The 24,189-nt window shown below is 41.5% G+C and overlaps 1 protein-coding gene and 1 non-coding gene across 2 annotated transcripts in view; both read left to right on the forward strand.

The window, feature by feature from the left end:
* Positions 1–524: 524 nt before the first annotated feature.
* Positions 525–24,189, forward strand: part of vac14 (vac14 homolog (S. cerevisiae)) — a 31,015-nt gene continuing 7,350 nt past the window's right edge. The window contains exons 1-10 of the mRNA XM_029634722.2: positions 525–911; positions 1,636–1,786; positions 2,038–2,205; positions 2,277–2,339; positions 2,538–2,645; positions 2,913–3,022; positions 3,138–3,259; positions 5,837–5,974; positions 6,202–6,345; positions 12,131–12,194. Coding sequence (XP_029490582.1) covers positions 808–911; positions 1,636–1,786; positions 2,038–2,205; positions 2,277–2,339; positions 2,538–2,645; positions 2,913–3,022; positions 3,138–3,259; positions 5,837–5,974; positions 6,202–6,345; positions 12,131–12,194 — 1,172 coding nt within the window. The 5' untranslated portion in view covers positions 525–807. The remainder of the gene's footprint in view (positions 912–1,635; positions 1,787–2,037; positions 2,206–2,276; positions 2,340–2,537; positions 2,646–2,912; positions 3,023–3,137; positions 3,260–5,836; positions 5,975–6,201; positions 6,346–12,130; positions 12,195–24,189) is intronic.
* On the forward strand, positions 11,770–11,840 carry trnag-gcc (transfer RNA glycine (anticodon GCC)). Its single transcript has one exon. It is a non-coding gene; the product is annotated as a tRNA-Gly (tRNA).

Below are 24,189 nucleotides of genomic sequence, written 5' to 3' on the forward strand. Positions count from 1 at the left end.
GACTGTAATATGGACCAAACATTCGACAAAATTGAAAATTAACTTCCGGCAACGTTGGTGTGTAAATACAAGCATTGCTAAAAGCAGCTAGCCTACGCATTTCTGCAACAGTGATACTTTATTTCCCACAAGTGATGCCCCATTCCAAATGTAAAAATTGACATTTTTTTATTACCACATGTGCGTTATGTAGACGTCATTCTGGCGATGCATTCATTGCGGTTGAACGTTTGCTACGTTCCCGAACGGTTTGTACTGATCGACACATTTCCCCCAAAACGCTTTGGTTTGGGTGTAACTTGCAGCAATTAGTGACGTTTTTAAATGACAGCGGTGCACTTTTAAATCAAACCCAACCCCTCCCCGTTTTTCAGCTGATCTTTAGCACGTTTCCGTTTAATTGAACGTTCCACTACTTTTTTTCGTGCTGAACCCAGCCTTGATGTTAAAGCTCCCCACCTCTCGCGTTCATTTGCACGTGACGTTCAAAACAGATCTTCAGATCGGTGCTTGACTAACCGCCCTTCAAGGAAGTCATGTGAGCCAGGAAATATGGCTACATGAGCAAGTCTATTAGGACCGATCGCTGCATATTATCAATAGGTATCTTTGCGACGATCATCTTGCCACGCTCCGTCGTGACAGGTTATCCCAGGCTTCGAAGCCTGCTATTCCCAGGTTTGGTATCGGGGGTTGTTTTCTGTAAGTGATTTGCGTCGTTATTGGAATAGTTTAGGGCGAGTTTATGAAACAACGTTCCCCTTATCATTAACCGAACTGTCAAGTTCCCAGCTAAAGCCTCTGAAAATGAACACTGAGAAAGACTTCTCGCCTTTGACCCCAAATATTGTCAGAGCACTCAACGACAAACTGTACGAGAAGAGGAAGGTTGCTGCTCTAGAGATTGAAAAGTGAGTCGTTCTTGCACATCGTTCTGGTGAAAGTATTTTGTTTCGTGTTTGTAGGGGTTAATATATAGCCTTCCAAAATGACTACTCGTCTGTCTCATGCCCGTGCATGACTGGCAGCGTTTGTAAGAGTCAGCTAGTGGGAATGGTTTGTACTGTAATGTGACCATCACTTCACACACTCCATATCATTTCAAGTAAGCTGGGTTTGCACATGGTAAGCAATCTCCTGAGAAACCATGTGAAATGTGACCCACTGCCTTCCAATTATCATTTGAGATGTTCTGTATTTTGAAAGTTGAGGCCTTTAAGTGAAATTAAATTAGGAAGCCTGCTTTCTTTCAGGCACATGATACTGACTTGTTCTTGTATTTCTATTCTTGGGACATGTAAGATGCATCATGTGACACTAAAGTTAAAATGGGAAAGGATTATAGAGCATTAGGTGGTCCTGCCACAGGCCCCTGATTGGGTTATGTTGCTGCATTGTATGATAAGTTGATGGCTGGAGAAGTAATAACACTCTTGATTAAACTCATCAATGCCTTTTTTATGATTAAGCCAAGTTGATCAGTGGAGGCTAATGTGTTGGGCCAAAGCCTGCATTGCACACCATGTGTATCCCCAAGATTGAACACTACTCTGATTTTCGTGTGTCCTATCTTGCTAGACATTTGTTTATTTTATGTTAATGAACATAACCTTTCTCTGTTGCCTTATTCCACAGACTGGTGAGGGAGTTTGTGGCTCAGAACAACTCTACCCAGATTAGACATGTTATCCAGATACTGGCCTCAGAGTTCGCCCTGTCCCAGCACCCTCACAGCCGCAAAGGAGGCCTCATCGGCCTGGCAGCATGCTCCATTGCCCTGGGAAAGGTAAAGCCTCTGGGCACCCATACACAGATCTGTAATACATTGTACATTACGCAGGGTTGTTTTGCTGTTTGCTGTTTCATCCTTGTTTTTTTTATGCCTTTGTTAACCCCATTCCAGCAAGTTACACGTTTGTAAGCGTGCCAACATGTCATGTAAATGCATCTACTTAATATACATGTTTGAGAAGACTGCATTTAAGTCATTTAAAAAAAAGTTGAGATTGCATCCCTAACGTTTGGTGTGTCTTGCAGGACTCCGGGCTGTACCTGAAGGAGCTTATCGAGCCCGTACTCACCTGCTTTAATGATTCAGACAGCAGACTGCGGTATTATGCCTGTGAGGCGCTCTACAACATAGTAAAAGTGGCCAGGGGAGCTGTGTTACCCCACTTCAACGTGCTCTTCGACGGCCTCAGCAAGGTAACCAGAGTCTTAATTCTCAGAAGACATGTCTTTAGGCTACCTCTGATGTTGTGTGCTCTCTCCTCCAGCTTGCTGCAGATCCTGACCCCAATGTGAAGAGTGGCTCTGAACTCCTTGACAGACTGTTGAAGGTAAGATTCCAGTAAAAACCATGTTGAGACATTTTCCTGGAAGTTTAATGTCAGTTTAGAAGGGGCTTTGGCTAGATGAGGTGGTTAATGATTGGTTAATAGCTGAAGTGACAAACGGTTATACATGAACGGCAGCTAAGGTAAGAGACTAGTTTGGTCATGAACCCCCAAAACAATGACCCTTCTCTGCTTTCACAGGACATTGTGACGGAGAGTAACAAGTTTGACCTGGTGGCGTTTGTCCCCCTGCTGCGTGAGAGAATCTACTCCAATAACCAGTATGCCCGTCAATTCATCATATCCTGGGTGAGTACAACCGATTGCCATGTCACATTAAAACTTATGTCATTGATGAGCAGAATAAGACCTGTTTCCATACTTTTACAGCAATATCATTATTCATCACTCTTTATGAATTAATATCCGTTCTTTAATAGCCATTTAAAGGTTGTTAAAAATGAGTTTTTTTGGCTATCCTATAGCCCACCTAAAAGTGTGTTATGAAAAATGTTTTACACTGGTAGTTGTATTAATAGCAGCTGAGGTTGTTATTCTGGTTCTCCCTTGCTACAGATATTAGTTCTGGAATCTGTTCCGGACATCAACCTCCTGGACTACTTGCCAGAAATCCTTGATGGACTCTTCCAGATCTTAGGGGACAGCAGCAAAGAGATTCGGAGGACGTAAGAACCCTTTATTCCTCTTTTCTCTTCGCACGTCCAAACCCGCTGTTCTCCCCTCCTCAGTCTGCTGTACTCTAGGAAGGAAACTGTGTTGTGACTGTTTCTTGTCTTTCAGATGTGAAGTTGTCTTGGGCGAGTTCCTGAAGGAGATCAAGAAGACTCCCTCTAGTGTCAAGTTTGCAGAGATGGCCAACATCCTGGTCATCCATTGCCAGGTTTCTGATGAGTCCAAACTCAGTAAGTTTCACATTGGGATCCATCCAATAAATATTTTAGTTAAACTTGTAAAGTGGAATTTCAGGAATAGGTCATTAGATTGATCTGTAAGCAACTGTTAGGGTTTAACACTACAACTGCTGGGCCTGGAGGGACTCCCCTTCAAGTTAATGAACAGTCATTCTGACAGTATAATAAATAGATTTCATATATGCTATCACAAAAAAATGATTTGAGTGTTTTTATGAAGGTCTTAAGTATTATTAAAATACGATTTGTATTTCAGATAACACAATAGCATATACATTTGTTGCTGTAGGCTGTATGTCAACCACAAATTCAAGTGTTTAATCACTTTTATTTGTGGATTGCCTTTGTTACAACCATGAAACAGAAAGCATATGTGTTGGAACACGGTAACAGCTTCTTTTTATAACAATAAAATAGCCCAGCCACAAAGGCACACTGTCAGCAAGACAGGCGGTCAAGTGATGACAACATCAGTAGCCTAACTAGGGGTGGGTGTGAACTTTTAAACGTTAAGATGAAGTTGGGATCCTTAATGTTAAGAAAAATCCCTAACCCGAAAAACTATTTTAGTCCCCCCCCACACACACCCCCCACACAGTTCAGTTATCACAAAATAATATTTTCTGTGTTATAGGCTATAAAGGCCTGGGGAATTTGTGTAATTCAAATAAAACCAGAGGAAGAGTTTTGCAAGACGAGACATTGTGAGATTCAGATTACCAAAACATATGAGCATGGTTCTGCCCCTCTCCCTAACTGGCCTGCCTGCTCTGTCTTCGCTAATGACTCAAGTGTGTCTTCGGTCTGTTGCGTGTAGAATATCCTAGCCTATTCATGGCACGGATGTCTTCGGGCCAGTCTTTGCGAGCATGGTGTAGCCTACTCTTTGTTTTTGCCAAATATTAAATTACAGCAGGCTACCGGTAGCCTGTATCGATAATGCTTTTCAGACATAATGTAATGTGGCCCCTTGAAAGTGCAACCGCATGTTTTTCTGTTACTGTAGGCTATACTAGGTTGTTAAAAAAAATGCAGAAACACAATCTTATCTGGTGATATGAACTGACATTTTACTTGTCTTTAAAGGAATGCTGTTTTCAAAACGGGACTAAAATCGATCATTAGGCAACCAGAACTGTCAATCAAACAATCGGGAGCTATTGCGTGCAGCCTGCTTGCCTGAGCATTGACCACTCAACTAAAAAAAGTACTTTAAAGTTTAAATATCGTGACTTACTAAGACATTTAGTAGAAATAAAACACATCTAGCTAGCATAAAACAACAAAGCAGCACATCAATTAGCAATGTTTATTGTTAGGGGGAAAAAATACAGAACATTTTATGCCGGAGCAGAATTATACTGTCTGAAAAGGTACAGACCTGATGTGGTACTTTTTTTTGTCTGAAGAGTTGTCAATTGTCTCTATTGACATGTTACTGTAGCTGTGTTCTATGTCTGTAAAGGGTTGCGGTAGATTACTTCATTACCCTCCCCAAGCGGTAATGCTTATGTAATTGGACCATTATTCTGCATTGTAAATTGACAGGGAATTTTATAATTGTTTCTTAGTGTTTTAATGGAAAACCGATAAACAGCACCATAGATGGTAGTTGGGCTTAGTGTGTGTAAGAAGAACCCAGCATTGAGCTTTCATCACACTATAACCATCACAGGGTTAGTGGGACTCATTAGCCAATGAGGAAATGAGAACTGATCTGCTCTAATCAAATCAAATCAAATTTATTTATATAGCCCTTCGTACATCAGCTGATATCTCAAAGTGCTGTACAGAAACCCAGCCTAAAACCCCAAACAGCAAGCAATGCAGGTGTAGAAGCACGGTGGCTAGGAAAAACTCCCTAGAAAGGCCAAAACCTAGGAAGAAACCTAGAGAGGAACCAGGCTATGTGGGGTGGCCAGTCCTCTTCTGGCTGTGCCGGGTAGAGATTATAACAGAACATGGCCAAGATGTTCAAATGTTCATAAATGACCAGCATGGTTGAATAATAATAAGGCAGAACAGTTGAAACTGGAGCAGCAGCACAGTCAGGTGGACTGGGGACAGCAAGGAGTCATCGTGTCAGGTAGTCCTGGGGCACGGTCCTAGGGCTCAGGTCCTCCGAGAGAAAGAAAGAGAGAATTAGAGAGCACATATGTGGGGTGGCCAGTCCTCTTCTGGCTGTGCCGGGTGGAGATTATAACAGAACATGGCCAAGATGTTCAAATGTTCATAAATGACCAGCATGGTTGAATAATAGTAAGGCAGAACAGTTGAAACTGGATGCTCTAATGCTGCAATGACATCTGATATTAATGGCAGGGAGCGCTTGCATTGCTTTGACTATCTTCTCTTTTTAAATTGACTGTTTAATTTATGTTTTTCTTATCCATTATACAAAATTATGACTTAGTCACAGTTATCCCTAACAGAATGAAGGTTGAAAGCTCAGGAATGATTTGAAATTCACCTGAATGTTTAACAAGTTATCACAGAACCATTTCCAAGTTCTCTCTATCTTATCAAAGTCCCCACCCGACCCCAAAATGACTCTTTCTGTCCTTCTAGCCAATGACCTAATCCAGTTGACAGCCATGACGTGGATGAGGGAGTTTATCCAGCTGGCAGGGAGGGTAGTCCTGCCCTACTCCTCTGGCATCCTGACTGCTGTCCTGCCCTGCCTGTCCTACGACGACCGCAAAAAGAGTATCCTTCATCATAAGCTTAGTATAGAAACATCATCGTGTCAGATGGAATGTATAACTTGATGCGTTAGCAAAGAATGGTAACTATTACGCCTTTATCACAGATCAACGTGGTTGTGTATTGTACTGAATGATAGGAGTAGCACGAGCAAGTGCTTATAAAATCTGGTCACCAGATGGCGCCATTGCTCTTTCGGGAGGTTTGTGTCCTTCACTGATCCTGTCCAGGCACCAAAGAAGCTGCCAGTGCCTGTAACCACAGCCTGATGAAGCTGGTAACCCCTGAAGATGATGAGGATGAAGAAGAAACTGGAAGCGGTGACAGCCAACCCAGAGAAGACAGCCCGCCAAAGACCGAGGGGGACACTAACGGTAAGTTACCACTTGATGCTTCGTTTTAAGTTGTCCAAATTGGCCTATATGACAAGGATGGTTGTTAATTCCAAGGTGAACAGGGAGGAGTCCTGTTATTGTTTACAGCACTTTGCTGTGATTCAATTTGAAAAAGGGGATTTTTTTTTTATACCTTAGGTCTGGGCCAGTGTCAAAATGTTGACCTTTTTCCTCTTCTGATCACCCTGCTCATTGTCAATTTTGTAGTCATTGTTCTAGTATTGAAAAAGTACTGAAGTTTCAAATACCATGCAACAGTAGTAAAAAAAAAAAAGCAGTATTCACACAGAAATTGAGCCTATGTGTTGATTGGTGCTGTTCTTTTTCTTCCTGTGTGGTTGAGCCACCCCCTGCTGTTTTAATAGCAGAGGGTGGCGCTCGGGGGTTGTAAGTGAGAAAGACACAGAGGAGAACTGACTAGGGTTGTGACGGTCCTGTTGTAAAATCTTAAATGCCTTCGCCTGCCGTTTTTCCTCTGAGCAAGGCACCAAATCCTCTACTACAACTGCTCCCCGGACCCCGTAGTATTGTAGTCCCCTGCTCGGACCTCAAGACTGTGAGGGACATTTAGCGCTTTCAGAATGTTTTCATACCCCTTATTCCACAATTTGTTACAGCCTGGTTTCAAAGTGGATTACATTTCTTTTCCCTCACCCATCTCCACACAATACGCCATAATGATAAAGTATTCACACCCCTGAGTCCATACATGTTAGAATTAACTTTGGCAGCGATTACAGTTTATTTTATTTTCTCTTAAGAGCTTTGCACACCTGGATTGTACAATATTTGCACATTAATTCTTTTTTTGAGATTCTTCAAGCTCTGTCAAGTGGATTGTTGATCATTGCTAGACAGCCATTTTCAAGTCTTGCCATAGATTTTCAAGCCAATTTAAGTAATAACTTTAACTAGGCCTTTCATGAGCATTCAGTGTCGTCTTGGTAAGCATCTCCAGCGTATTTTTGGCCTTGTGTTTTAGGTTATTGTCCTGCTGAAAGGTACATTTGTCTCCCAGTGTCTGTTAAGTAGACTGAACAAGGTTTTCCAGGATTTTGCCTGTGTTTAGTGCTTCATTTTGATTATTATTTTTTTTACCCTAAAATGACAAGCAATGACAAGCATACACAAATTTATGCAGCCATCACACGCTTGAAAATATGAAGAATGGTACTTGGTGATGTGTTTTGTTGGATTTGTCCCAAGCATAACACTTTGTATTCAAAATATAATGTTAATTTCTTTGCCACTTTATTTGCAGTTTGACTTTATTGCCTTGTTGCAAACAGGATGCATGTTTTGGAATATTATTCTGTACAGGCTTCCTTTTCCCTCTGTCATTTTAGGTTAGTATTGTGTTGAGCCATCCTCAGTTTTCTATCACAGCCATTAAATTCAGTTTTATAGTCACCATTGGCCTCTGTGAAATGCCTGTGCGGTTTCCTTCCTCTCTGGCGACTGAATTGGGAAGGATGCCTGCATCGTTGTATTGATACACCATCCAAAGTGTAATAATCTCACCATGCTCAAAGGGATATTCAATGTCTGTTTTTATTATATATTTATTTTTTCTCCAATTTACCAGAAGGTGCCCTTTGTGGGTAATTGAAAAACCTCCCTGGTCTTTGGTTGAATCTGTTTTGAAATTCACTGCTCGACTGATATGTGAATTGATTGCCCCTCATCTATCTTCAGAGTTTGTTCTGTTAGGTGACCTAAACTGGGATATGCTTAACACCCCGGCAGTCCTACAATCTAAGCTAGATGCCCACAATCTCACACAAATCATCAAGGAACCCACCAGGTACAACCCTAAATCTGTAAACATGGGCACCCTCAGATATCATCCTGAGCAACTTGCCCTCTAAATACACCTCTGCTGTCTTCAAACAGGATCTCAGCGATCACTGCCTCATTGCCTGCATCCGCTATGGGTCCGCGGTCAAACGACCACCCCTCATCACTGTCAAACGCTCCCTAAAACACTTCTGCGAGCAGGCCTTTCTAATCGACCAGGCCCGGGTATCCTGGAAGGATATTGACCTCACTTTGCATCCTGTAGCTCTAACTCCAAAAAAGTTTTGGGACACTGTAAAGTCCATGGAGAACAAGAGCACGCCCCAGCGGCCCACTGCACTGAGGTTAGGTAACATGGTCACCACAGATTGAACATTTCAATAAGCATTTCTCTACTGCTGGCCATGCTTTCCTCCTAGCTACCAAGGCCAACAGAAAAGACAGTACTGTGCAGCTGTCTTTATCGACCTGGCCTAGACTTTCGACTCTGTCAATCACCACATCCTCATCGGCAGACTCAATAGCCTTGGTTTCTCAAATGACTGCCTCGCCTGGTTCACCAACTACTTCTCAGATAGAGTTCAGTGTGTCAAATCGGAGGGCCTGTTGTCTGGACCTCTGGCAGTCTCTATGGGGGGTACCACAGGGTTCAATTCTTGGGCCGACTCTTTTCTCTGTATATATCAATGATGTCGCTCTTGCTGCGGGTGATTCCCTGATCCACCTCTATGCAGACGACACCATTCCGTATACATCTGGCGCTTATTTGGACACTGTGTTAACTAACCTCCAAACAAGCTTCAATGCCATACAACACTCCTTCCGTGGCCTCCAGCTGCTCCTAAACACTAGTAATACCAAATGCATGCTTTTCAACCGTTTGCTGCCCGCACCCCTCCCTCCTGACTAGCATCACTACTCTGGACGGTTCTGACCTAGAATATGTGGACAACTACAAATACCTAGTTGTCTGGCTAGACTGTGAACTCTCCTTCCAGACTCCTATTAAAAAACATCTTCAATCCAAAATCAAATCTAGAATCGGCTTTCTATTTCGCAACAAAGCCTCCTTCACTCACACCACCAAACTTACCCTAGTAAAACTGACTATCCTACTGATCCTCGACTTCCGCGATGTCATCTACAAAGTAGCTTCCAATACTCTACTCAGACTGCATCCAGTTTGCTATCACAGTGCCGTCCGTTTTGTTACCAAAGCCACTTACACCACCCACCACTGCGACCTGTATGCTCTAGTTGGCTAGCCCTCGCTACATATTCGTCGCCAGACCTACTGGTTCCAGGTCATCTATAAGTCTATGCTAGGTAAAGCTCCACCTTATCTCAGCTCACTGGTCACGATAACACCTAGCACGCGCTCCAGCAGGTATACCTCACTGGTCATCCCCAAAGCCAACACCTACTTTGGCTGCCTTTCCTTCCAGTTCTCTGCTGCCTGTGACTGGAACGAATTGCAAAAATCGCTGAAGCTGGATACTTATATTTCCTTCACTAACTTTAAACATCAGTTATCTGAGCAGCTAACTGATCGCTGCAGCTGTACATAGTCCATCTGTAAATAGCCCACCCAATCTACCTCATTCCCATATTGTTTTTATTGACTTTTTCCTCTTGCACACCAGTATCTCTACTTGCACATCATCTGCTCATTTATCACTCCAATGTTAATCTGCTAAATTACTTCGCTACTATGGCCTATTTATTGTCTACCTCATCACGTCATTTGCACACACTGTAAATTGACTATTTTTTTATATTGTGTTATTGACTGTACACTTGCTAATTCCATTAATAACTCTTATTTTTGTCGCACTGCTTTGCTTTACCTTGGCCAGGTCGCAGTTGTAAATGAGAACTTGTTCTCAACTAGCTTACAAGGTTAAATAAAGGTGAAATAAAAATAAAGGACCGTCAAGATTTACATTTACATTTAAGTCATTTAGCAGACGCTCTTATCCAGAGCGACTTACAAATTGGTGCTTTCACCTTATGACATCCAGTGGAACAGCCACTTTACAATAGATAATTGTATGTGTGTGGTACAGAGATGAGGTAGTCATGTGCCTTGCCATAACAAAGGGGTTGAATACTTATTGACCTATTTAAAAATAAAGTATATATATATAAAAATAATACCACTTTGACATTGGTTATTGTGTGTAGGCCAGTGAAAAAAATTATAATTTAGTTTTAAATTGGGAGTGGCTCCTAATCCGTGCCCGTATATTTTAGTTCTGAGGCTCCGTATCCGTGAGTGTGAAAACTGTCGCGGTATCTCGTGGGAATTTAGGACGTCAGTCAACATGCCGACTCCGGATTAGATGCAGCTAGTTAGATCAGAGTTAAAAGCCAAAACGATGATATCCACAAAGTCGCTAAGTAAAAAAAACAACCAAAACAGCAATAGTCACTGCAATGTAAAAACATGATTTTGGTACTGAGTTCAGTACCATTTGCATGATTTTGTGGACCCATGACTGATGTATCATCATTTGCTAGCAAGCCAGCATTAGCTAGCAAGCTCTTGTCCAGTACTATCCCATGTGCATTTCTATGTATGCCTGACTCTCATGCATACTGTCACATATCCTGCCCTATTTATCTGGGTACATTGTTTATTTGGTGTCTTTACATACATACCAATATCTGTCTTTCTGTATTTATTTGCCCAATTTGTTTGGTTCAAAGTGTTTTCTGTAGAGATTGGAGCTAATCATATTGACATACACCCAATAATATCCACATCTGTGACCTTATCAAATGGATCCTTGCTTGTAGCTGTACTACAGAGCTATGCTATCGAAATTGTGCCTCTTTTTAGCCCGATAAGAATTGTATTTGACATAAATCACTGACAGCATTTGGAGTGAATATAGCTTTAGAAATATGTAATATTTCACAATTGTTCCTTGAATGCCTTTTCAATGTTTGGTTTATACAGTATTATCGGAAGGCGGAAGCTCTAAAAAAAGGTATTCTGCATTGGCTGGGAAACGAACCCGGGCCACCCGGCTCCTGTACAGCAGGCAAGAGTTGTACCACTGAACCACCCATGCTTAGATGGGGATAGGGTGTATCCTGCTCTTTTGAATGAGGCCGAGAGCCACGTCACTAAGGGGTTGGCCGGAGAGGGAAGGAGGGTGATGAGTCATTCTTCTCCTAATGCGCTCTGAGCCGTACCTTCCCCCGCATGCACATGTTGGTCTGCACCCTAGCCTGCCAGCTATGGTGAGTGAGGGTAAGTGGTACATGAAGAATGTGCCATGAGCAGCCATCAGCCAGTTATCACATTAGGCTACTGGTAACTAACCCCTCTCCCTGACCAACAGCAGCTCCACAGCAGGAGTATTTAAGGTACTCATAAAGTCAGTGAGACTCCAGGGGTCTGTTCTCAATGTACCTTTGTTATACATGCTCATTCAGTCGGAGTCTCTGTGCTGAGAAAGTCCTGCTTTGAGACACGTTCAGTTACTTGTTTGCTGTGCTCCTCCCCTTCACTCTGGTTGGTGGCCACTCTCCGGCTGGATTATTCTGTGGAATGCAGTTCCTTTTTAAGCCATAAGCAGGGAAGTTCTAGCATGTAAAGCATTGGTGGTTCAGTGGTAGAATTCTCGCCTGCCACGCGGGAGGCCCGGGTTCGATTCCCGGCCAATGCATGCATTTCCTTTTGCGCCGGTAGTGGATTTGTATAAATGGGTTACCATGAACATGTTACAATGCATTTCCCCACAGAATTGTCTATTTTTAGCTTGTCCTCTGATGGTTTTCTAGTGCACAATATTTATAGGCTACAGTAAATACATTGCTCTCGATCATTCAATGCGATCACTGCCAACAATCAATGTATAATTTACATGCAGTGGTGCACCCAGTATTAACATTGGCTACTATTTAGCTTGAATTTTTTTTTTGGGTGGCTCTGACTCTAAACAACCTCTGATTTCAGATATGCTCAATGCGTCACAGGAGTCTGTGGGTTTCAGCAACATCTGCTTCTTCACTCCCACAAGGTATGTGCTAAGTGATTTGAATTGTGCAGTTAGTAATTAGCAGAGGTGTGGACTCGTCACATGACTTGGACTCTAGTCTGACTCAAGGTCACAAATTTGACTTCAGGCTCGGCTTGATAAATAAAATGGCTTGACTTGGAGCTTCAAGACTCAACTTGAAATTATCTGGCCAGGTTTTGTCACTCATTTTGTGGCTTTCACTCAGCCAGAGACCGCCGCAGCATCGACTTGCAAAAAACAATAGTGCAACTGATGGGCTAGTTTTCAAAGTGAGGTTTAAACTGAATGGGGGAAAAAGTTTTTTTTTAATAGTCTACATATAGCCTACCATTTTATATTTGATATATTTGCCTATTTATTTATGACCTCCGAGACGAGACATCAAATATGCAAGAGGACGCTATACATTTTAGTAATTTAGCAGACACTCTTAACCTTAATTGCTCCTGTAAGTCACTCTGGATAAGTGTCTTGCTCAATGGCACATCGACAGATTGTTCACCTAGTCTGCTCGGAGATTCAAACCAATGACCTACCAGTTACTCTCTTAACTGCTAGGCTACCTGCCAAGGTGGAATTCTATTACACCGGGCTCCTACGCTCCCCTGATGTGTCAGGGCTTGCAGAAGATAATGGATTACAAAGGGATAGCCAGCCGTGAGATGCCCAGTGACTCAGAACTCCCAAATGAACTAACTGCCTTTTTATACGTGCTTCAAGGAAAACAGTCCTGCTTGAAAGTCCCTGTTCTGATGACTGTGGTCTCTCTCCGTTCCCGATGTGAGTAAAGCTTTTAAACAGGTTAACACTTGCAAGTCCGCCGGGCCAGACGGAATACCAGAGCTCGTTCTCAGAGCATGCGTAGACCAGCTGGCAAGTGTCTTCACAGACATTTTCAATCTTATTTAACTATTCAAGTCAGTTAAGAACAAATTCTTAATTACAATGACTGCCTACCCCGGCCAAATCCGGATGACGCTGGGCCAATTGTGCTCCACCCTATGGGACTACCAATCATGGCCGGATGTGAAATAGCCTGGATTCGAACCAGGGACTGTAGTGACGCCTCTTGCACTGAGATGCATTGCCTTAGACAGCTGTGGCACTCGGGAGCAAATGACTATTGCCCTGTAGCACTTACATCTGTAATTATAAAGTGCTTTGAAAGGCTGGTCATCACACACACACCATCATCCCAGACACCCTGGACCTGCTCTAATTTGCATACTGCCTCAACAGATCCACAGATGATTCAATCTCAATTTTTCCTCAATGTCAACACAAAGCAACCACACTCTTGGCTCCTTTAAAAACCTACTGTAAAATATTGTGTGCTATAGCATGGAAAATAAATAACTGACTCTGGATGGCAACATAATGTTGGTCTAACATTCAGGCTTTTCCCTAAAGGTAAATCCGCTTTGTGTTCTGTTTCCTTGCCATGGTACTAATGAGTATCACGATACTGGTCCCGGTCCTAATGTTCATAGACTATAGCTCAGATTTCAACTTGATACTTCCCTCCCAAGTTCTAATGCCTAGTCACTTTACCCTGCCTTTATGTACATATCTACCTCAAATACCTTGTACCCCTGTGTGTGTGTAAATGTCCCTTTTTCAGGACCCTGTCTTTCAAAGATAACTTCACAGATCTTCATTGTAAAGGGTTTAAACACTGTTTCCCATGCTTGTTCAATGAACCATAAACAATTTATGAACATGCACCTGTGGAACAGTCGTGAAGACACTAACAGCTTAGACTGTAGGCAATTAACCTCTTAAGTCGACCCTCTACTTTTTTGAACATTCTGTTAAAAATCGCGCAACATTTCAGCGCCCTGCTACTCATGCCAGGAATATAGTATATGCATTTGCTTAGTCTGTGTGGATAGAAAACACTCAGACGTTTATAAAACTGGTTAAATCACTGCTGTGGCTTTACCAGAACGGCATTTACATCGAAAAGCACAGGAAAAACTGATCACTGAAAATGGGAAAATATATCCATGCGCTACTTGAACCCATTGATAAAGGTGAACCACAATTAATTGACTGAGGTTGCAGTACCTACAGCTTCCACACGGTGTCTAGAGTCTTGTCATTTCCCTTCAAGTTTTTTCTTGGTCAAACACATGCAGGGCACCGTATCTCCTCAGGTCTAGGACCGGATATTTTCGTTGAGTTTCTAGCCGGACATTTTTCCAGACGGACAGCTAATGATCTTTACATCGCCTCCTGATGAATTTTATCGCTTATTAACGTTTACTAATACCTAAAGTTGCATTACAAACGTATTTCGAAGTGTTTTGTGAAAGTTTATCGTCGACTTTTTGAATTAAAAAAAAAGACGTTACGTTTTGAAACTATGTTTTTTTCGTTTATCACACAGTCTACATATAACGATATCTAGACTTTATATGGACCGATTTAATCGAAATAAAGACCCAAATAGTGTTTATGGGACATCTAGGAGTGCCAACAAAGAAGATGGTGAAAGGTAATGAATGTTTTCTATTTTATTGTGCGGTTTGTGTAACGCCGAAATGCTAATTATTTTGTTTACGTCCCCTGCGGGTCTTTTGGGGTGTTACATGCTATCAGATAATAGCTTCTCATGCTTTCGCCGAAAAGCATTTTAAAAATCTGACTTGTTGCCTGGATTCACAACGAGTGTAGCTTTAATTCGATACCCTGCATGTGTATTTTAATGAACTTTTGAGTTTTAACTAATACTATTAGCATTTAGCGTAGCGCATTTGCATTTCCAGAGCTCTAGTTGGGACGCAAGCGTCCCGAGTAGAAGCGAGAGGTTAAGGTCACAGTTATGAAAACTTAGGACACTAAAGAGGCCTTTCTACTGACTCTGAAAAACACCAAAAGAAAGATGCCCTGCTCATCTGCGTGAACGTGCCTTAGGCATGCTGCGAGGAGACATGAGGACTGCAGATGTGGCCAGGGCAATAAATTGCAATGTCTGTACTGTGAGACGCCTAAGACAGCGCTACAGGGAGACTGGACGGACAGCTGATCGTCCTCAGTGGCAGACCACGTGTAACAACACCTGCACTGGATTGGTACATCCAAACATTACACCTGCAGGACAGGTACAGGATGGCAACATCTGCCCGAGTTACACCAGGAATACACAATCCATCCATCAGTGCTCAGGCTGTCCGCAATAGGCTGAGAGAGGCTGAACTGAGGGCTTGCAGGTCCTCAGACATCACCGGCAACAACGTCGCCTATGGGCACAAACCCACCATCGCTGGACCAGACAGGACTGGGAAAAAGTGCTCTTCACTGATGAGTTGCGGTTTTGTCTCACCAGGGGTCTTCTTCGGATTTGCGTTTATCGTCGAAGGAATGAGCGTTACACTAAGGCCTGTACTCTGGAGCGGGATCGATTTGGAGGTGGAGGGTCCGTCATGGTCTAGGGTGGTGTGTCACAGCATCATCGGACTGAGTTTGTCATTGCAGGCAATCGCAACGCTGTGCGTTACAGGGAAGACCTAATCCTCCCTCATGTGGTACCCTTCCTGCAGGCTCATCCTGACATGACCCTCCAGCATGACAATGCCACCAGCCATACTGCTCGTTCTGTGCGTGATTTCCTGCAAGACAGGAATGTCATTGTTCTGCCATGGCCAGCGAAGAGCCCGGCTCTCAATCCCATTGAGCACGTCTGGGACCTGTTGGATCGGAGGGTGAGGACTAGGGCCATTCCCCCCCAGAAATGTCTGGGAACTTGCAGGTGCCTTGGTGGAAGAGTGGGGTAACATCTCACAGCAAGAACTGGCAAATCTGGTGCAGTCCATAAGGAGGAGATGCAGTGCTTAATGCAGCTGGTGGCCACCAGATAGTTCAGTTTGTCTCAGTTGTTGAATTTTATGTTCATACAAATATTTACACATGTTAAGTTTGCTGAAAATAAACGCAGTTGACCGTGAGAGGACGTTTTCTTTTTTTTGCTGAGTTTATATATACACACACACATTACCGTTCAAAAGTTTGGGGTCACTTAGAAATGCCTTTGTTTTTCAAAGAAAAGCACTTAAAATATCAAATTGATCAGAAATATAGTGTAGACATTGTTAATGTTGTAAATGACTATTGTAGCTGGAAACAGCTGATTAAAAAAAAGGAATATCTACAAAGCCGTACAGAGGCAGGTTAATCATTTTAAAAGGCTAATTGGTCATTAGAAAACCCTTTTGCAATTATGTTAGCACAGCTGAAAACTGTTGTGCTGATTTAAGAAGCAATAAAACATATTTTCGACTAGTTGAGTATCTGTAACATCAGCATTTGTGGGTTTGATTACAGGCTCAAAATGTCCAGAAACAAAGCACTTTCTTCTGAAACTCGTCAGTCTATTCATGTTCTGAGAAATTAAGGCTATCCCATGCGAGAAATTGTCAAGAAACTGAAGATCTCGTACATTGCTGTGTACTACTCCACAGAACAGTGCAAACTGGCCCTAACCAGAATAGAACGAGGAGTGGGAGGCCCCGGTGCACAACTGAGCAAGAGGACAAGTACATTAGTGTCTAGTTTGAGAGACTCCTCACAAGTCCTCAACTGGCAGCTTCATTAAATAGTACCCGCAAAACACAAGTCTCAACGTCAACATTGAAGAGGCGACCCCGGGGGGGGGGGGGTCGCAAGCTTTGAACCACTGCTTTTTTTGGGGGGTCGCGGGTGAAAGTTAGAGAACCACTGAGCTAGCAGGCAGAGTGCTGATTAGCTGTACAGCAATAGGATCGGGTGCAGAGCCAATGTCAAATTGTAGGGAGAGTTGATTTCCTGTAAATATCCAGCTACAAAACATTTTGGTAATCAAAAAATTAACTCTTTACTTTGTAAACATACCAGCAATGGGGTATCAAGGCAACAATTACTAGCAGAGGCTTAGCTACTGGTCTTTTGGTATGTCGAAATTGAGAATTCACTTATGAAGCTGACATTTTGAATTTGTTAAAATGTAATTATTACAATCTATGTGTTATAGACAAAGTAATAAAGTTCTGTCTGGTAGCCTCAAATAAAGATTGGTAGTTTAACTAGTCATAGCATGTATAGATAAAAAATGTTTACTTTACTTGCTGTTAGAATGCACGACTTGCACTTGACTAGAGACTCGGCTTGTTCTACTTGGAACTCGACTGGAGACTCGGACCTTGAGACTTGCTTGTGACTGGAATAATAGTGACTTAGTCCCACCTCTGGTAATTACACATTTTGATCAGTTTCATCAATTTATAGACTGCCCTCTGCAGCTGAGATTTTATTTAACAATATGTATTTGTATTTCAAATGTACATCTTCCCTGTGGGCATCCCAATATTCACTGGCAGCATGTTCAGAATAAATGCATAGGTCCTAGAAAATAAAATATATCCATATTGGTCTTAATAGTAATATATGCCATTTAGCAGACACTTTAATCTGAAGTGATTTAGTCATGCATTCATACATTTTACGTATTGGTGGCCTTGGCAACCGGTTGGAACGATTTCCCTTTGCTCGGTGTGCCCACACTTAGCCTGCATTTAGCATTCATATGTGATTAACCACAAGTTAGCCTTCTCTTCCCTATGAGACCTCGTAAGAAGTTCCAAAGACCCTTGTTCTGCTCCACTGTGTCCACGGTGACACATCGCCCTGGCCTGAAGAGTACCACAGTCCACCTCCAACTATCCAAGTACTTAAGACAACCCTTAGGATGTAGTCTATAAAAACCGTTAGGATGTATCCCATACAACCCATCACATATTCAGTCAGGTTCATAATTATTGGCACCCTTGATAAAGATCAGTCAAAATGCTGTACAAAATAAATTATACAAATACTGAGCTATATTGTATGCTTAAAAAAATGTGGGACATTATTAAGTCGGATGACATGAGCTTTTTGACCACGTACACCAGTGGTGGGTTTGGTGTTGAAAAACAGTAGCATATGTGACTTAAGGAAACTAGGCGTATGTCGAACATCACAGGAGAGGTATCAATGCGTTTTTTGGCAAATGCCTTCTGGAACGTGAACTTTCATTAACTTTTCATGTAGCATGCTTCTGTCTAACATTAGCTGCTCAGTATGTGTAGATAAACCTTTCTAATTATGCTTTTTTTAAAGATATCATGAAGAACTGTAAAAGTGTCACAAATCTCCACTTTCTGGAGGACTGAGTTTTGAAATCAGTGGAAGCAGAGTATGATATGTAAGGAGATGTTGAAAATTCTGACGTTTGATTGAAAATATGCGGATGGAGAACACCCAAAAGGCTGTTGTATAAAAACACTGGATTACATCTTCAAACTAAGTGCAACCATGGCTTCCTTGACAGAAGGAGAAGCGTTCATCCATGTATACGGTGAAGAGTCCAGCTAGCGAGCATTGAAGTTAATGCGTACTGTTAGCTAGCTAATGTTAGCTGGCTGGCTCGCTAACATTACGTGTATGATCTGTGTAGTAATATTGTTCGTATCTCAGAAAGCCATTACTAGTTATAGCCCAATGTTAGCTAGCTAACATTGAACCTAATTGCTTAGCTTCACCTACCAGCAGATTAATGCATGGTAGTAACATGAGTTTGGATAATGGGTAATTGTTTAGCTAGCTAGCGAAGACTCCACTACACAAGTAACCATTTCACTGTAACGTTTACACTTTCTGTATCCTGTGCATGTGACAAATTTATATTTGATTTGATATAGTGTGTGTTTACCAGAGACTGTAATGTGAAGAACTTGACTTGCACCAAATTCAAATTAGGATATAATAATTAGGCCAACGAGACTGTCCAAGTTCTTAAAATACTGCGGTAGAATGCCCTGCTTTTCTGTAATTAGTGCGCCACTAACTTCTAAATAATGATCTTGTTGGGAGTTTATTTTCCCTCTAATTAATACAAATTAGCGTCTACATTTCTTGCCGATTGTGGTTTTAGGCTTGGTTTCTGTATAAGCACTTTGACATATGCTGATGTATAAGGGTTTTATAAATAGATGTGATTTGAGCTAAGGTTAAGATGTTGTCTGCTATGATATGGTCATTATTTGAACTGGCTAGCCAGCTAACTTAATGAACCAAAACATTGTTTAGGAAGTTGCTTTTAGTTGCCTGGTTTGCTAGATTGACATATACAAAAAGCATTTTTAAATGGATTGGTTTATTGGTGTTAAAATACACCAGTTATACTATTTTGGACCACCAGGTTGCTGTTGTCATGCAGCCTGTTTTTGTGTTTTATACTTTTTCATAACGACAACGAAAAGTTTGCTCTCGGGTGACGATAGTTTGTTCATGATTTCACTGTGACAATTGTGTACAGACATGTCGATAGACCTAGTATAAACCAACCTTTTAATCTTTGGTTGTTTAGTACACTACCGTACTCAATCTGTTAGCACATGTCCTCACCTGACTCCTTAAAGAGATGGGTGGGGCTAGGGCTGTTGCGGTCAAATTGTCAGCCAGTGTTTGTGAAGCAAATAACTGTCGGTCTCACGGTAATTGACCGTTAATTAACATAAATGGGTTCCACACATGCAAGCTGCTGATGCGGGCTTTTGCAACATCTACATTTTAAGTCCAAAGTGGAATAAATCAATTTAGTTGCCTGTACACTTTATTTTAGGAAGGTCTTTCCTATGAAACATGAAGTGCCTTTATTTTATATTATGACTTTAATGTAAGAATATAATTTAATTTTTCCGAGCTAGTGTGCACATGTAGCCGTTATTGCGTTCAGCTTAAAAAGTGATAATTTAAAACCGGTTATTTATGATTGAGTTATTTGCAACAATGATACAAACCTTAATGTCTTATGAAATCAAAACATATGGGCTGCATGATTCCACTATATTGATGTAAAAAAAAAGGCATACACTATTTGTTGCAGTGTAATTGCCTGTTTTGATTTAAAATGGCCAATTATCAGCTGGGCAGTCTAAACACCACCAGCATTTATATATATATATTTTTTTCTTTAACCTTTAACTATTCAAGTCAGTTATGAACAAATTCTTATTTACAATGACTGCCAAACCTGGACCATGCTGGGCCAATTGTGCACCGCCCTATGGGACTCCCATTCACGGCTGGGTGTGATACAGCCTGGATTCGAAGCAGGGACTGTATGCCTCTTGCACTGAGATGCAGTGCCTTAGACCGCTGCGCCACTTGGAGCCCAAAATTTAAGCTTACACACACTTTTTGTTCATGGTCTTCTATTTTTTACTGAAGGCAACAAAAAGCAGCATGGTGACATCAGCATTGTGAGAAATGGTGCCCGTAGGCTACTTAGGCTTTCAAATAGGAATTTTCATAGATATTTTTTGGTTGGTTATTAAGTTCATGTAAAACAATTAAGAATAATAACAGTAATACATGTAAAGCCAAAGCACATGTGAGGAATAAAAAATACTTATAATTATGTAAATAAAGACGCAATGGAAAATAACTGTTGCGCTCAAAGCCTCTACAGGATCGGAGGGACGGTTGAGCTAATGTAGGCTGCGATTAGCATGAGGTTGTAAGTAACAAGAAAATTTCCCAGGACAAAGACATATCTATGGGCAGAAAGCTTACATTCTTGTTAATCTAACTGCACTGTCCAATTTACAGTAGCTATTACAGTGAAAGAATACCATTCTATTGTTTGAGGAGAGTGCACAGTTATGAACTTAAATGTATTATTTAACCAATTAGGCATATTTGGGCAGTCTTGATACAAAGATTTGAACAGAAATCAGTCTAAAACAATTGCACATTGCTGCTATCTGGTGCCCAAAATTTATCCTGGGCTGGAATAGTGCATTATGGCCTTTCTCTTGCATTTCAAAGATGATGGTGCAAAAAAACCATGTTTTTTTTATTTAAAAAAAATATATATTTTACCAGATCTAATGTGTTATATTCTCCTACATTAATTTCACATTTCCACAAACTTGTGTTTCCTTTCAAATTGTATCAAGTATATGCATATCCTTGATTTAGGTCCTGAGCTACAGGCAGTTACATTTGGGTATGTCATTTTAGGTGAACATTCAAAAAAATGGGCAGATCTTTAAGTGGTTCTGCCTATTCGATTTAAGAAACATGGTGTTTCTTGATCGAAACTTTATAGCCTAACTTTGGCGAGTGCGAGCCTATGATAGTGGACTGAAACAATAGCCGTTTATAGGCAACGGCAGCTTAACTGTCCTGCAATACACTGCCCATCTTTTTTTTTTTCTTTTTTGTTAGCTCTTGTTGTGTGTGTCCTGTAAAAAGTTGTAAAATGGGCTTGACTGACGACACTGTCACACAGTTCTCCCCAGATAGGATATCAGTGAAGTCCAGCACAGGCTTCAGTGCGGTATTGATCGTTTGCAGAACATTGACCTGCCATGACTGATCTAAATGCTTGTGGTCTCGATCGTCAATCAATACCCGTCGTATGGCCAGGACCTGCTCCAAAACTCTTTGTTTGTGTTTTACAATCCTGCAGGATTAAAATATTTATTCCCTTGCATTTCATATAATTTGATGTATACAATTTATTAATCTAGGACCAACATTTTGGTAACAAATTGTAGCTTGTATTTGATTGAAATAGCCTAAAATTAATAGAATGAAATGTGCACATCATTCAATTAATAGGACTAATTGTATTTGATTTAAATAGCCAAACATTTATGGAATGCATTAGGCATAATTTCATATACAGTACCAGTCAAAAGTTTGGACACACCTACTCATACCAGGGTTTCTTTATTTTTACAATTTTCTACATTGTCGAAGGCCCGGGTTGTGTGTTTTGCAACACCTTCTGTGACTGCCAGATGCAGTTTGTGTCCAAAGCAGTTAAGCCATGGCCAACCCAACTGCCTCACCGCGGCCACAATGTTTGCCCTGTTGTCAGTTGTGCTACAGGACACTTTCTTCTCATCCAATGCCCATTCTGCCAACACGGACCGGAGAGCTTCACTCAGGTTGTCCACAGTATGGTTCTCTGGCATAGAGGTTGTCTCAAGACAATGGGGCATATGAGACCAATCACTGGATATGTAGTGAACAGTCAGGCTCATGTATGGGGTCATGTTTACTCTAGACAAAGTATCTGTTGTGAGAAATTGGGTATGTCTTGAGTTCTTGGAGAATTTCTCCCCTCACTTTCTTATACATATTGGGAACAGCCTTTTGTGAAAAGCATGCTCTCGATGGTAACTCATACTGATTGTCCTGTATGAAAAGGAACAGACTTTTTTTTTTTAAATAACCAAAAAATATGACATATTTTGCTACATAAGACCGAATCGAACAGGTCGTTCACATGTGCAGAAAGTACCTCATACTTGCGGTGAAATATGATGATGGATCTTTGTTATTGGGCTATTTTACTTTCACTGGTACTGGGGCCCTTGTTAAGGTCAACAACATCATCAAATTTAACAAGTATTAGGACATTTTAGGCAAAAACTTGGTTGCCTCTGCCAGGAGGATGACACTTGTGGATCTTCCAGCAAGACAATAATCCCAAACACAAATCAAAATTCAAAGAAATTTGTTAATTGACCTCAATCAATATTTTGCAATGGCCATCTGTCTCCGGGCTTGAACCCCATTGAAAACCTGTTGTTTGAATTGAAGAGGGAAGTCCATAAGAGCAGACGAAGGATATCAAGGATCTGGAAAGATTCTGTATGGAGGAATGGTCTAAGATCCCTCCCAACGTGTTCTCCAATCTCCATTAAATAAATTAGAATTGGGAGGGTGCTAGAGGATTAAATCATGGTGACAATTTTGCCCCATCTTTTTAAAAATGTATTACTATTTGTTAAACCAAATATCTTTGTCTGAGCATTTATGTAGTAATAAAATTTCCAAAGTCTTTTATCTTTCTCAAGGGTGCCAATAATTATGGACCTGACTGTATTTATTATTGTATTATAACCCTTAGATTAGTGGTATACTCCATTCAACCTCTAAAAATGTGGTGTCCTACAATGCTTAGATTACAGCAAAGCCCTGAGTACAACCTTTAGTGACATACTGCTCCTTGCAACCCTTATTATGCATGAAACACATTGAGAATCTCACTGCAGATAGGTACTTATCACAGTGGGAGGCTTTCCTTCTCTTGCTTGAACAAAAGCTCTACCTGCTGCATGATGAACCTGCCGTTTCTACTTGTAGAATCGCAATGCTAGTCAGTAGCCAACAACTTTACTTTGAGCCACTCAATCCTACCAGTTTGTCTGAGCTATTAGATTACTTACGGTGAAGCCTTGTTTTTAACTAGACCTGACGTCTCTGTTTTGCATGGAGACGATATGTCATGCTTGTGCCATGCCTCATGACGGGTGCCATGTATTCGCAAAATCTTCAAGCTATTGTGATTTGTCTGCGCTTGTGAGGCTGGTTGGACGTGCTGCCAAATTCTCTAAAAATGACGGAGGCTGCCTATAGTAGAGAAATATAAACATTACAATTCTCTGGCAACAGCTCTGTTGGACATTCCTGCAGTCACCATGCCAACTGCACGCTCCTTCAACTTGAGACATCTGTGGCATTGTACTGTTTGACAAAACTGTACATCTTAGTGGCCTTTTATTTTCCCCAGCACTGGGTACACCTGGATGGATTATCTTGGCAACAGAGAAAAGCTCACCGGGATGTAAACTAATTTGTGCGTATGGAACATTCCTTGGATCTTTTATTTCAGTGCATGAAAAATGGACCAACACTACATGTTGCGTTTATATTTTTGTTCAGTATAGAAGCTCCAAAAAGGTTGTGCATGCATTGGCCGGGAATCGAACCCGGGCCTGGCAGCGTGAGAATTTTACCACTGAACCACCAATGCTTAGTTGTGAAGAAAAGGGTCCCTCTGTTTCTGAAGGAGAGAAGAATGCCACGGCACAGCAGGGTTGGAAGGGGGGGGGGGATTGGGGAAAGGCAGTCGTAAGTTTGGTGGAATGAACAAACAGACCTGCAGAGAAGCTAGAAG

The sequence above is a fragment of the Oncorhynchus nerka genome, linkage group LG25, assembly GCF_034236695.1.
Source record: "Oncorhynchus nerka isolate Pitt River linkage group LG25, Oner_Uvic_2.0, whole genome shotgun sequence".
Lineage (NCBI taxonomy): Eukaryota > Metazoa > Chordata > Actinopteri > Salmoniformes > Salmonidae > Oncorhynchus > Oncorhynchus nerka.